The sequence below is a fragment of the Myodes glareolus genome, chromosome 27 (genome assembly GCF_982192425.1).
Source record: "Myodes glareolus chromosome 27, mMyoGla1.1, whole genome shotgun sequence".
NCBI lineage: Eukaryota > Metazoa > Chordata > Mammalia > Rodentia > Cricetidae > Myodes > Myodes glareolus.
Window position 1 is genome coordinate 43,839,969 of NC_142052.1, and position 12,315 is coordinate 43,852,283.

A 12,315-nucleotide genomic window follows, 5' to 3' on the forward strand; every position below is an offset into this window, starting at 1 on the left:
GCTGTGAAAACGGGTTCATAGATTTTTCACAAGCACAACCTGTAACCAGATCCCTTCCTACCTTACTGTCATGCAAAAACGACTTAATTTTCCCCGCATTTGCTTTAGATAAGGTGTTCACGTTAAGAAAAGGACAAGCTTTTTGAATCCTTTGGTTACCATTTTTAAAAAAGTGGCCTGCAAGAGGAAAACGCCAGGCGACAGACTTCACTTGGAGGGGTTTTTATTAAGGGAAAGGGAACGAGAAAAAGGGGGAAAGGGAGACCGCCGGGGACAGGAGCAACAGAAGGGGGGGGGCGGGGAGACAGAGAGACAGGCGGGGAAGAGGAGGAGGGAAAAGAGGGAGAAGAGAGAGAGAGAGAAAGAGAGATTTTTTTAAATTTGTAGCACGGAGGGAACTGTAGTTATGAAGAAGATGAACAGACGTGGGTGTGGAGAATGCCACTGGAAGTGACGGATCTAGGGAGACCAAGAGTCACTTTGGAGTTTGTTCATATGCAGGCATCCAGAACTAGTTCATTTACTAAATGTTGTGAAGAGGCTGCTTGTTCGTCCCCAGCCTCCCAGAACCGAAATAATCACACATTAAATCACTCTTTGGTCCATTAACTCTAGCTTCTTATTGGCTGACTCTTACATCTTAATTTAACCCATTTCCATTGACCTGTGCATCACCACGAGGTGGTGGCCTACAAACAAAGTTTCAGCGCCTCTGTCTCTGCTGGTGGCTCCATGGCTTATCTCTGACTCTGCCCTTCTTTCTCCCAGCATTCAGTTTAGTTTTCCCCACCTAGCTCTGTTCCCCTATACCTCTGCTATAGGCCCAAAGCAGATCCTTTATTAACCAATGATCATCACAGCATACAAAGGGAACTCCTACATCACACTGATTTGGAAATGACGCTGTCATAGGTTCACTTATTAGATGTGTGTGTGAGCCATTTTGCTGAGTTGGTCAACTAGGCACTTTTGTAAAAACAGAAGACAAAATATCTTAAAAGTAAAATACAGTTTCACCCATTAACTATTGTCCGATTTATTTAGAGGAAACTTTCACAAATTAAATCTCACAAGCACTATATGAAATCTATAATTCTCACATGAATATTGTTACATTTAGAGACTTAGCATTATTCACATTCCTACCATCAGCTCATACGGGGATATTATGGAAAAACTTGACTGAGTCAAATGAATAGCTCCATGTAATTATACAATACTATCAATAGCCATACAATAGTGATGTGGGATTCCCCTCTGTATGCTGGGAATACCATTGGTTATTAAAGAAACTGTCTTGGGCCTGCGAAGGGAATAGAGGTAGGCGGGGAAAACTAACCTGAGTGCGGGGAGAAAGAAAGTAGAGTCAGGGAGAAGCAATATAGCCCCACAGACACAGAAGCCAGAACTTTAGCCAGTAAACCACAGCCTCATGGCGATACACAGATTAATAGAAATGGGCTAAATTAATATGTAAGAGTTAGTAAATAAGAAGCTAGAGCTAATGGGCCAAGCAGTGATTTAAAGAATAAGGTTTCTGTGTGGTTATTTTGGGTCTGAGCTGCCGAGCAGCGGGGAAATGAACAAGCAGCCTCCCTTCAACATGGCTACAGTTGCAGTTCTAGTGAGTCAAACACTGCTGTTTTCAATTGGGGCTGCTGCACTGAGTTTTTAGGACTTGATTAAGACTCAGTGCCAGGAGAAATCCATTCCTCTGGCACCCATTGCAGTTCTTCCTGAGCTTTCTGTATGGCAGACAACAGCTGGGCACATGCATCTTCCAAGTTGTCATTCACAATCACGTGATCAAAAAACTGGCCAAACTGACTCTCCATTTTTTGGGCTAAATCCTCCATCTCTTGTAGGTCTTCATCCTTCAGGAGAGATTGAAAAATATGAATAGAACAGGCAATAACACACCAGATTGTTAGTTGTGGAGGCACACGACTTAATCCCAGCACTTGGGAGGCAGAGTCAGGCAGATCTTTGAGCTCGAAACCTGCCTGGTCTACAGAGTGAGTTCCAGGACAGCCAGGGCTACACAGAGACCCTGTCTTTTGGGCAAAAAAGAAACATCAGGTTGTTATACAAAGTTGTGACATTATTTGTAAAAACATATCAAGTGTCCTCTATATTCTTTTTGCCTTTTTTTTTCTTATTTTGGATTTTTGAGGCAGTGTCTTGCTATGTAACCCAGGATGGCTTTAAACCTGTGATCCTCCTGCCTCAGCCTCCCAAATGCTCAGGTTTCTTCAGGTGTGTGTCAGCATGTCCAAATAAGAACACAATTTTAAAAGCCCCAACGACTTAGAAAATAGACTATCATATCCATGGACTGTCAAAAAGTCAAACAGGGAATTATAGTAATTGAAAAAATATGAAGAGAAAAATACTGAAATATAAGATCTAAAAAGATATTCTAGGCTTGCTTTGACATGACATCCTAAAATTGGAACAATATAGAGATGTTAGCAATGGACCCTGTGCAAGAAGGACATGCAGATTTGTAAAGCAATTATTTCTATTTTAATTTTCAAGGTAAAACTATTTCACAACAATATAAATATAATCAATACAGCTGGGTGGTAATGGTACACACCTTTAATCCCAGAACTTGGGAGGGAGAGGCAGGCAGATCTCTGTGAGTTCAAGACTAGCCTGGTTCCAGGACAGCCAGGGCTACACAAAGAAATCTTGTCTCAAAGTACATATATACATACATACTCATGCATGTGTATGAAGTCAATACTATATATACATATATGTGTGTGTGTGTGTATAGTCAAGACTACTAAACTATACTAATTTCTAAAATTTATAGATCTATTTACTCTGTGTGTGTGTGTGTTGGTATGCTCATTATTTTAAAAATAAGTAAAAATAATTCAAAAATACAAATATGCTTATAAACAATTTGTTTGCCTTTGCAAATTGTGGCTTATGAGTCGTTTGTTAAGCTAGGAAAAAGCATCACGGAATTTATTAAATCTTATTTTAATATATGTAATTAGTATCTAATAAAATTTGTTGGTGATTTTGGGGTGTTTTTGGTTTGGTTTAGCTTTGTTTTTTTGTTTTCGTTTTTCAAGACAGGGTTTCTCTGGGCATTCCTAGCTGTCCTGGAACTTGCTCTGTAGACTGGCTTTGAACTCAGGGATTCACCTGCCAAAGGATAACTTGTAAAGACATTACTCATTAAAACCTTCAAAGGATTCTGTGGAAATAACTGATTTTTTAGAAAAACCATTTTATTGACGTGCTCCTGGGGAGAGGGTCAAAGACGAAAACAGCGAAATGTCCTCAGCCCAGCCTGATCGTCCTTCCACCAAACCATAACTGAAAGTAATACCAGGATTTCTACTCGATTTACCTTGAATTTCATGTCCACAAAGTAGTCAGTAATAATCTTAGCATTTTTCCGAGACTGTTTCATGAAACTCATGTTAGGTGGCTTAATAAATATGACATAGGGCTTCAGTTCATGAGTCCGAGTCAACTGAATGTCCTACACAGAAAAATCAAGTGCGCAGTTAGAAGACCGATGTGGGCCAGCAAGAAAGCTCAGCTGGCAAAAGCACCTGCCGTGCGAGCTGCTGAACCCAGTCCGATCCCTGGAATCCACCACAGAAGATAGAACTGATCTGTGAAAATGGCCCTCTGGCTTCCACACAGCGCATCCAAATACATGGTATACATTCTAAAAATTAAATATAGAAGCCCTAGCTTCCTGTAGTCAGTGTGATCACAGTCCCATGCCTCCCTGTCCTCAATTATAAAATCAAAACAATTAAATAATAAATATGGCTCTAGAATCAAAATTAAATTAGAATCCTAGCTCCTCCTCTTCTAGCTATGACTAGCTACTGAATTATTGAAATAAATTTTATACATGACAAAATGCTGTTCACTGAGAGTAGACTCCTTTGCATGACCTCATGTGAGAATCAAAGACAATTTCTGGAAAGGTCCATTTGCCCTCACCTCCGTTTCCTCTAGCGAGCACCTCTCATTGGACACCACTTCCATCTTCATAACCCCCACCTCTGACTCAAGAAAGAACAAATCACTTTCCCCTCCGATTGTCTTTAGCACTCAAGTATATCGTTAAATAAATAAAGAGAATGAAAGGATCAAAAAGCTGGGCCTCCACAAATACTGATCAAACCTCAGTTCTTTTCACCCATGGTTCAGGCGTGTAACACATTTATGCCAACACCAAGCACTGCCTTTTGTTTAAAGCAATATCCTCCTCCACAAGAAGTTCCCTGGACAAGTTTGCGACCAGAGTCAAAGCAGGAAAGATTGGGACTGTTTCCTTAATGGCTGTCCACTCAAGTCCGGGTTCTGAGTGTGAGAAATAAGACTTCCTCTCCAACTAAAAGCAAAAGGTTGCCAATTTATATTCCGAGGAACAACCAGGCCCTGCGATGCGAGAGCTGGTCTTACTCTTAAAAGTCTATCTGAATAAAATGTCTCAGTTGCAGCCTGGGACATGTCCACGACACGGATCACACGCATCTGTGCCTTTAGGGTGATGGAAAATATTCTACACAGACCCACCTGAGGCTCCAAATCCATGACACAGATCTTTCCTTCAGCAAGGACCGCACGCACAGCATTCACGCTAGTTCCGTACAGGTGGCCTTTGTACTCACCATACTCCAGCATCCTGTAGGACAAAGGAAACGATTCTCTGCAAGTAAAATATTCGCAGTAGTACTAGGATCTGTATTTGTTAGGTTTTGCTTGTTTATTTGCTTTGTCAGTTTGACTAAGCTAGAGTCACCTGGGAAGAGAATCTCGAGTGATGGTTTCCATCGGGTTACCTTTAGGCAAGTCTGGGAGGGTGTTTTCTAAATTAATAACTGATGTAGGAAGGCCCAGCCCACGACAGGTGGCGTCACTCTGAGCAGGGGTCCTGGGTTGTGTAACCCAGGTAGCTGAGCAGGTCAGGAGGAGCAAGCCCATAAGCAGCTCCATAGCTTTCCCTTTGGCTTCTGCCTCCTAGCCCATGGACTTCCTGTCCAGGCTTCCCTCAGTGATTGACTGGGACATGAATGTCTTAGCAAATAAACTCTTGTCTCCCCAACCTACTGTTGGTCATGGTGTTTCTTGTAACACTAGAAATCTAAGTAGGACATAAATGTGAGCTCCCATGAGATGCATGGATCTTGTCAGCACAGAAAGAATGACTGGATATTCAGGAGAAAACAAAACAAACAAACAAACAACAACAAGAAGAAGAAAACCGCAGTAGACAACCAAGGACGTATCTACTTCTTCAAATCCACTGCAGCTCGCAGCTCAAGTCTGCCCCCTTCCCAAACCTGATCACGCGGATCCGGTAATTAATGCATATTCCTTTCTCGCATCTTCAGAAATGAGGGGTTACTGCCAACAGCTTTGGCTAATGCCTAAAAACGGACTACTTTCAAATAACCAGAAGGAAGAATTGGCTTCTGAGCCTTACCTGTGTCCATACATGAGGCTTTCAAATGTTTCCCTGACACGTAGTGATACTCACGTCCGTCCATTTCATAACTCTTTGGGGAACGGGTGGTATCTACAAGAGAAGAGAACACAGCATTTCAGGATCTTCTAAATATTCTGGTTTGTTACCAAATGTATACTTGGATTGAAATTCCCAACTAAAACAAACAAAAAAAAATGAATGCGTAAACAGACAAGATGCTGGAACCAACGTGATAAAGAATTGGTGCGATAAAGTGAGAGCTCCCATGTCAAACTCCACCAATTACAAACCTTTATTGACTGTTCATAGTGTGGAAAAGAATGTACCATATATATCAGCCAGGGGAACACCTGTTGCTATTTCAAAACAGGTAATGCTGACCCTTTATTTCAAAACAGGTGATGCTGAACCAAATGAACTAAAATGCATGTCGGCTCCCTCACACGGGTACCACCAGCATCTTCTGTTTAGATAGTGCACTGATCATCTCATGGCGTCCCATACCGCTCTCTGGGTACATTACAATTTTACTGAGAAGTGACTGCAACTTTAGAAGACTCAATAATTGCTCACATTCATTGACTAGTGCTTCACCAGGTTGTCTCAGATTTGAAGGAGAAAGAAAACCCACGACATTCTGCAGTCTTGGCCATTCATTAATACCAAAGTAGGAGGTTTCAGAGATAAAGAAAGGGGAAAATTAGCCAAGTCTGGGTTTGGTTTGATTCTTTGATGTGACCTCTTTAATTTAGACTCTGCAATTTTATCTTTCAGTGGCATCTGGTACAGAATACACAAGTCCTCCCAAATACGTAAAAGGGATTTATTTATTTATTCAGCTAACACACGCTGTGTGCCTACTTATTCCAGATACTAGTCTGGGTTCTAGAACTCAAGAATCATACACCATTGTAATTCTGTGCCCTACATGTTATAATGCTAGTTGCTCTATGTTCCCCTCATTAAAAAGAAATCTACTCTTGCATTTGACAAAGTTTAAGGATAAACTAGAAAAACAAAAATGACAAGCAAGGAGCTTGAACCAGTCTCTCCATGATCAACCTCCTGGGGGCTCCAGAAGTAGATACCACGTTGGGGTCATTTATTATTATTATTTATTTAACTCCTCTTTGTGTCCTTAGAGTTCCATATCTATGCAATTTCTCCTGCAGTTTCAACCTTCCATTTGCCTGAAATTAGGCATCTTCAGTCAGAGCTTCTCTACTTGACACTAAAGGAAGTTTTCTGGTGTGATTTTTAAAATGGCTTTACTGGAAATTAAACCCTAGTAGAAATACACAATGGTGGGGTTGGAGAGATGGCTCAGTACTTAAGAGCACTGTCTGTTCTTCCAGAGGATTCAGGTTCGATTCCCAGCACCCACATGGCTGCTTACAACTGTCTGTAACTCCAAGGGGATCTGACACCCTCACACAGACATGCATGCAGGCAGAATGTCAATGCACATGAAATAAAGACAAATATGTCATTAAAAATACATATTATTTTTAATGTATTTTATTTTAAAAGTAACATATTAGTATTACAGTTTTCCAATGTCTTAAAGATTAAACACAGGTACACAGCTCTCCAGAAGGAGGAAAGTCTGGGAGACTAATTCTTAGAAGCCAGAGTGATGTAAAGGAGTCACGAGCAAGAAAATCAGAAAGAAATGACTTGAAAAAGGCATAGGTATGTGGTAACCGTGCTTATAAATGTATGTAAAATAATATCAAGATATTAAAAGCTTTAGATAAAAATAAATAACATAAAAGTCAAGCATAATGCCAGAAAGATAATAAATACTAAATGGATGTTGGCCATTATCATAAATAATATTTCTTATCTGAATATTTCTTATCTATATGACTGTTAGAAAAGGAAGGGAAGAGGCCAGGGAGATGGCTTAGTGGGTACGCTTGCCACCAAGCCTGACCTGCTGGGGCTGCAGACCCTCAGACCCCGGACTTTCTGTGACCCTTTGCCTGCTGGAGTGAACAGAGTAAAAGATTTGTTTTCCTGTGCCTGGAGCTGCTCTGAGCACGACGAGACCCTCATGAGTTCCTGATGGCAGGGGAGTGGTTTCTGGTGGGTTTTGTAGCTGGAAATCCCAAGAGCTGGGGCGTGGCTATCAATTAAGGATCCCTGTATAAGCTTCCCTGGAGCACAATAAAGTTGGCATTCTTGTTTCAAGGACGACCCATGTCTCTCTCTCTCTCTCTCTCTCTCTCTCTCTCTCTGTGTGTGTGTGTGTGTGTGTGTGTGTGTGTGTGTGTGTGTTTCAATCTCCAGCCCTTGCCCGGCTCGCAAACCGTCCAATAGTGCAGGCCCTACACTGACCTGGTTTGATTCTCAGAAGCCAATAGGACAGAAGGAAAGAATGGACTCCCACAAGTTACCCACTGACTTCCACTTGAAAAGAAAAGAAAAATCATCTCTTGAAAGCCTAGCCTAGCGTACATACTACATGCTAGTCAATCAGCACAGTTATTGAAGCAAATATCGGTAGAACTATTGAAGGGCCAGTCCTCACACTTTTCCAACAAGGTGATACAGCAGAGTTAAGTGGCATCAGTACCATCAGAGACAAAGTTTTACCAAAACGCGAGCCACCAGGAAAGAAAAGTGACATACGTGGCACAGCGCTGCGAAAACAGCTGGGATTAAGCCCGATGAGTTGTCTCCTCAGCTCGTTGACTCCAACACCAGAAGGTCCTGAACACAGACATAGCAGAGAGAATCAGAGCTGGATACACAGGGTAGCGTGCTACACCATACCCCAGTTGCTCTGCGGCAGGCGCTCGAGAGCCAACGCCTGTCTCGAAAAATTCTGTCAAAACCCTTCTTCTGCACTGGAACAAACCAGAAAACTCTGGAGAGTTTTCCTGGTGACCTGTGAAATGACTCAAACCACTCCAGCATCCACGCACGGGAGTGAAGTAACAACAGTGAAGCTACTGTTGATGTTGTTCTGAGGCTTCGTGGGCCCTTCTTTAGCTAAAGTCCCAATTGGAATGCAGCGCTGTCCCCCACAGATGCAGTGACATTTCTAACAGGTGGTTGAGCAAGCACCCTCATGTTGTCCTGGAGGTGGGACTGGCCGCAAGGGCTGACAGCCTGCACAGTGACACAGGGCCCACACTTAAAAGAATGCACTCTGGGAATAAGGTCCTGCTGTCCTACATGAAACACAAAGGACTTTATAATTTCATTTCACAGTCTGTACCACCAGAGAAGTAGCTGTGTTGGCGGCCAGGCCCGTTCTGTTCTGCCAGGGCCTGACCTGCTCACAACTCAACAAGTCACAACGGCGGTGACATTGTTTTCTACTTCTCCAGGGAGCCAGTTTTGCAGAGGTCTTGGTCACAAAGTCAGATCACCCAAGCCCTTTCACGTCAAAGTTACCCCCCAGGAGATTTAGACACTTCCTAAAGAAAAAAAAAACGTCTAAACCTTTCTTAAAGAAATGGAATTTGAAGAGTGTTTTTCTAATATGTTGTAGTGACCACCTATCCTTGCAAATTCTAAACAGGTAGTAAGTAAAACTCGGGTAGAACCTCATTGCATGAGAACCGGTTAATACTTGGGTGCTTACATATCATGGCGTGCATGATATGTTCATCATTCCATGTTCATGGTATGTTCATTCCATGTTCAAATGTAGGTCAAAGGAGCAGAGGAGGCAGAGAAGGCAAAGAACGCTGGCCTTGGAAAGCTTTCTCATAAACACAAACAGGCTTTCAAAACATATCTACACAGAGGACTACGCAGAGTCCCAATTTTACTGTTACTGCCAACACAAACATTAAATCTTGAAGGACAAGGCTGAGCAGCGCGCATTTCGGGTCATACCTACGAGCACAATGAGGCGGTGATTGTCTGCCGGCTGCCGCTGGTACCTCACCACCTCCTCGTAAGGGGCACCCACGGCGCTGTAGCAGCTGCAGGAGCAGCCGGTGCTGGCGTGCAGCCGGCTGAAGTGCGACTTTCGGCGGCACAGGCGCATGCTGCGGCGGAAACCGGCTAAAAATGGGAGGAAATACACAAAATGTCAGAGGCGAGACAGCACAGAGACCTGCTGGAAGACGCAGTTAGTGAGCCCAGTGCGGGGGCTCACGCGTTTAATTCGGGCACTCGAGAGGCAGAGGCAGGCAGGTCTCTGGGAGTTCGAGACCAGCCTGGTCTACAAGAGCTAGTTCCAGGACAGCCACATAGTGAGACAAGGTCTCACAGATACCTTGTGGAGCATTACTATCTGCTTCTTCCGTTTTGTTCAGTTTGGCTTTACTTATTTATTTTTATTTGTTTGTTTGTTTAGTTTGATTTTAACTTTTTAATTTTTGTTTGTTGATTGATTGATGGTCACTGACTCTGCTCAGCCTTACTTAATAGCATCGAGGTAGATAATTCTGGAAGCGAGGCACAAAGGCAGACTCCTCCAACGATCCCAAAGGGCACCCAGGCTTGGGGCCAACTTTCTAGAGTTTAGACTGCAGCTCTGTGCCTCTCCCCAGCCATGTGAAAAGGGGGGACAGGTTTTAATCGGGGAGGCCTGCTCTGCCCAGGTGACAGATTCTAGAAATGTGGACATAAAGGATGGATTTCGCAGACATGACACTGATCTCTTTAGAGTAAGACAGAGAGGTTATAGCGTAGTCTGGGGGGAGAATGAGCAGATGTATGTTTGACAAATAAAATAAAATATAGAAATATATTCATATATAATATATAAATATATAATATAATTGTAATAATATATAATATATAAATATATTCGTATATAATATATAAATATATATAAAAGATATTCAGTGAATTTAGATAAATAACAATGAGTTATAGATCAGATTATTGGTGAGGAAAAGCATACAGAGGAAAGTCTGATGTGGGATTCCCCTCTGTATGCCATGAATATATTTTGTTACCATTGGTTAATAAAGAAGCTGTTTTGACCCATGGCAGGGCAGAATATAGATATTCAGAAAAACTAAATTGAATGCAGGAAAAAAAAAAGGCAGGGACAGGCAGATGCCATGTAGCTACTGAAGGAGAAAGATGCCAGAACCTTACTGGTAAGCCACAGCCTCGTGGCGATAGACAGATTAAAAGAAATGGGTTAATTTAAGATATAAGAGCTAGCAAGGAATATGCCTGAGTCATTGGCCAGTGTTCTAATTGATGTAGTTTCTGTGTGATTATTTGGGTCTGGGCGACCAGGATACAGAAGCACAATCTCTATATACAGAAGTCAGAACAAGAAGCCGTTTGCAGAGGTTCATCAGCAAAGGCAGCTTTCAAGGAGGTATCCAGACAGCAGCAACAGCGCTAGCAAGCCACAAGCCCCACCTCTTATCAGCCATCACCTACCAATAAAGAACTTCTGTCCATTGCCAACAAACTCCTCTTTAGCTGGAACATAGAGAATGGAGAATTTGTGAGGGGACAGACAGGGATCTAGGGAGCAAATGCATGGCCTCATCCTCTGGTTCCTAGAAATGCTATCTGTAGGCCTCGGCCAGCTGATGTCACCCTTGAGCAGAGTTCTGGGGGTGTTCTCTGCCCTCTCCGTCCCTCCATGCCCTCACACAAGCATATACACATAAATAAAAAGGAAAACAAATCTGAAAAAGAAGAAAACAGTGTATCAATCCCATCTCCTAGTGGAATTTTTCTACGCTGTATAAACATATTCACAGGGAACTCTCACTAACGTGGATTCATAAAGCTTAATGGCCTACATCGCTCGTTTAAAATGTTTTCTATGAAACTGACTAGTTACTACTCATCCGGCCTTTAGATCTCGTCTTGAAGGTTACGCTGCCACCTTGTGGCGGCAAAAGACCTTAGGTGTAGCCCTACATGGTCTAGGCAGGAGATAAAAATGGACACTTACCTTCTGCAAGTTCCTCTGGATATTGGAGCAAGCACAGGAAGAAACGTGAAAAAAAAAATCAATCTTTGCGGAGATCGAGTTAATGATTAAATAAATGTGAATGACGTCGCAGGGAAGACATGTCACCATTAGCCACAGCTCTAACTTGGCAAGGCAGATGAAAACCACACAGTTGGGACTCAGAAACTTATCAGGTCTGACTCTACTGTTGGGGGACAGTAATTTGTCCTGCAAGATATGTGTCCAGACTGCCTGTGAAGCTGTTGTTGATCCATGAAGATTACAGATGAAGGCACAAATAAGGGGATGCAATGACTTGAAGCCTCTCTCCTCTCCCACAACCATACTGCCACATTCCTGGGAAGGGTGTTAGTTAGGCAGATGGGCAGACGCTACAACAACCTGACATACACACACTTTCTTCTCCAGTTGGTCCTGAGAAGACCGGGGTGGTGGGGTGGGGTGGGAGCTGTCTGAACACAACACAAATTGTTTGGGTGTTTTTGCTTGTTGTTTTCTAAACATATTCAAATGACTGGGTTTTCGGCTGCTGTTGTTACATGGTTTTTCTAGTTAAATAGATTGTATCATGCCCCCCCCCCAGAAGTTCAAGAAGGTTACATTCTATTTCACTGGGAGTCAGAGATGGAAACTAAGGAGTTCTAACTCCTCACTAAGCTGTCCAATCAACAGGAACCTCACTAATGACTGCCAAGGGTTATCTACTTAACAAACACGCCATCTGGGTACTAACTGTTCCCTAATTGAGCTCTTAAGAGCGCAGGGAAACTGGGAATCAAGTTAATAGCATACCCAGACAGGTTGCCCATTAAACACAGAAAACAACAACGCTATAGGAATCTATTCTGCTACTAATGAAGTCAATAGTATTTTGAATAATAGACAATAGAAACTGCCTTAATTATTACAAGTAATATATTAACAAAAA

At 42.5% G+C, this 12,315-nt stretch overlaps 1 protein-coding gene and 1 non-coding gene across 2 annotated transcripts in view; one reads left to right on the top strand and one right to left on the bottom strand.

The window, feature by feature from the left end:
• Window positions 1-1,020: 1,020 nt before the first annotated feature.
• Window positions 1,021-12,315, bottom strand: part of Mpp4 (MAGUK p55 scaffold protein 4) — a 38,454-nt gene continuing 27,159 nt past the window's right edge. Inside the window, 9 exon segments of the mRNA XM_048428760.3 lie at window positions 1,021-1,874; window positions 3,371-3,505; window positions 4,561-4,669; window positions 5,471-5,507; window positions 5,510-5,563; window positions 8,108-8,188; window positions 9,326-9,496; window positions 10,841-10,882; window positions 11,367-11,381. Coding sequence (XP_048284717.3) covers window positions 1,683-1,874; window positions 3,371-3,505; window positions 4,561-4,669; window positions 5,471-5,507; window positions 5,510-5,563; window positions 8,108-8,188; window positions 9,326-9,496; window positions 10,841-10,882; window positions 11,367-11,381 — 836 coding nt within the window. The 3' untranslated portion in view covers window positions 1,021-1,682.
• Window positions 2,425-2,526, top strand: LOC125396764 (U6 spliceosomal RNA). The gene has a single exon (XR_007230894.1). It is a non-coding gene; the product is annotated as a U6 spliceosomal RNA (small nuclear RNA).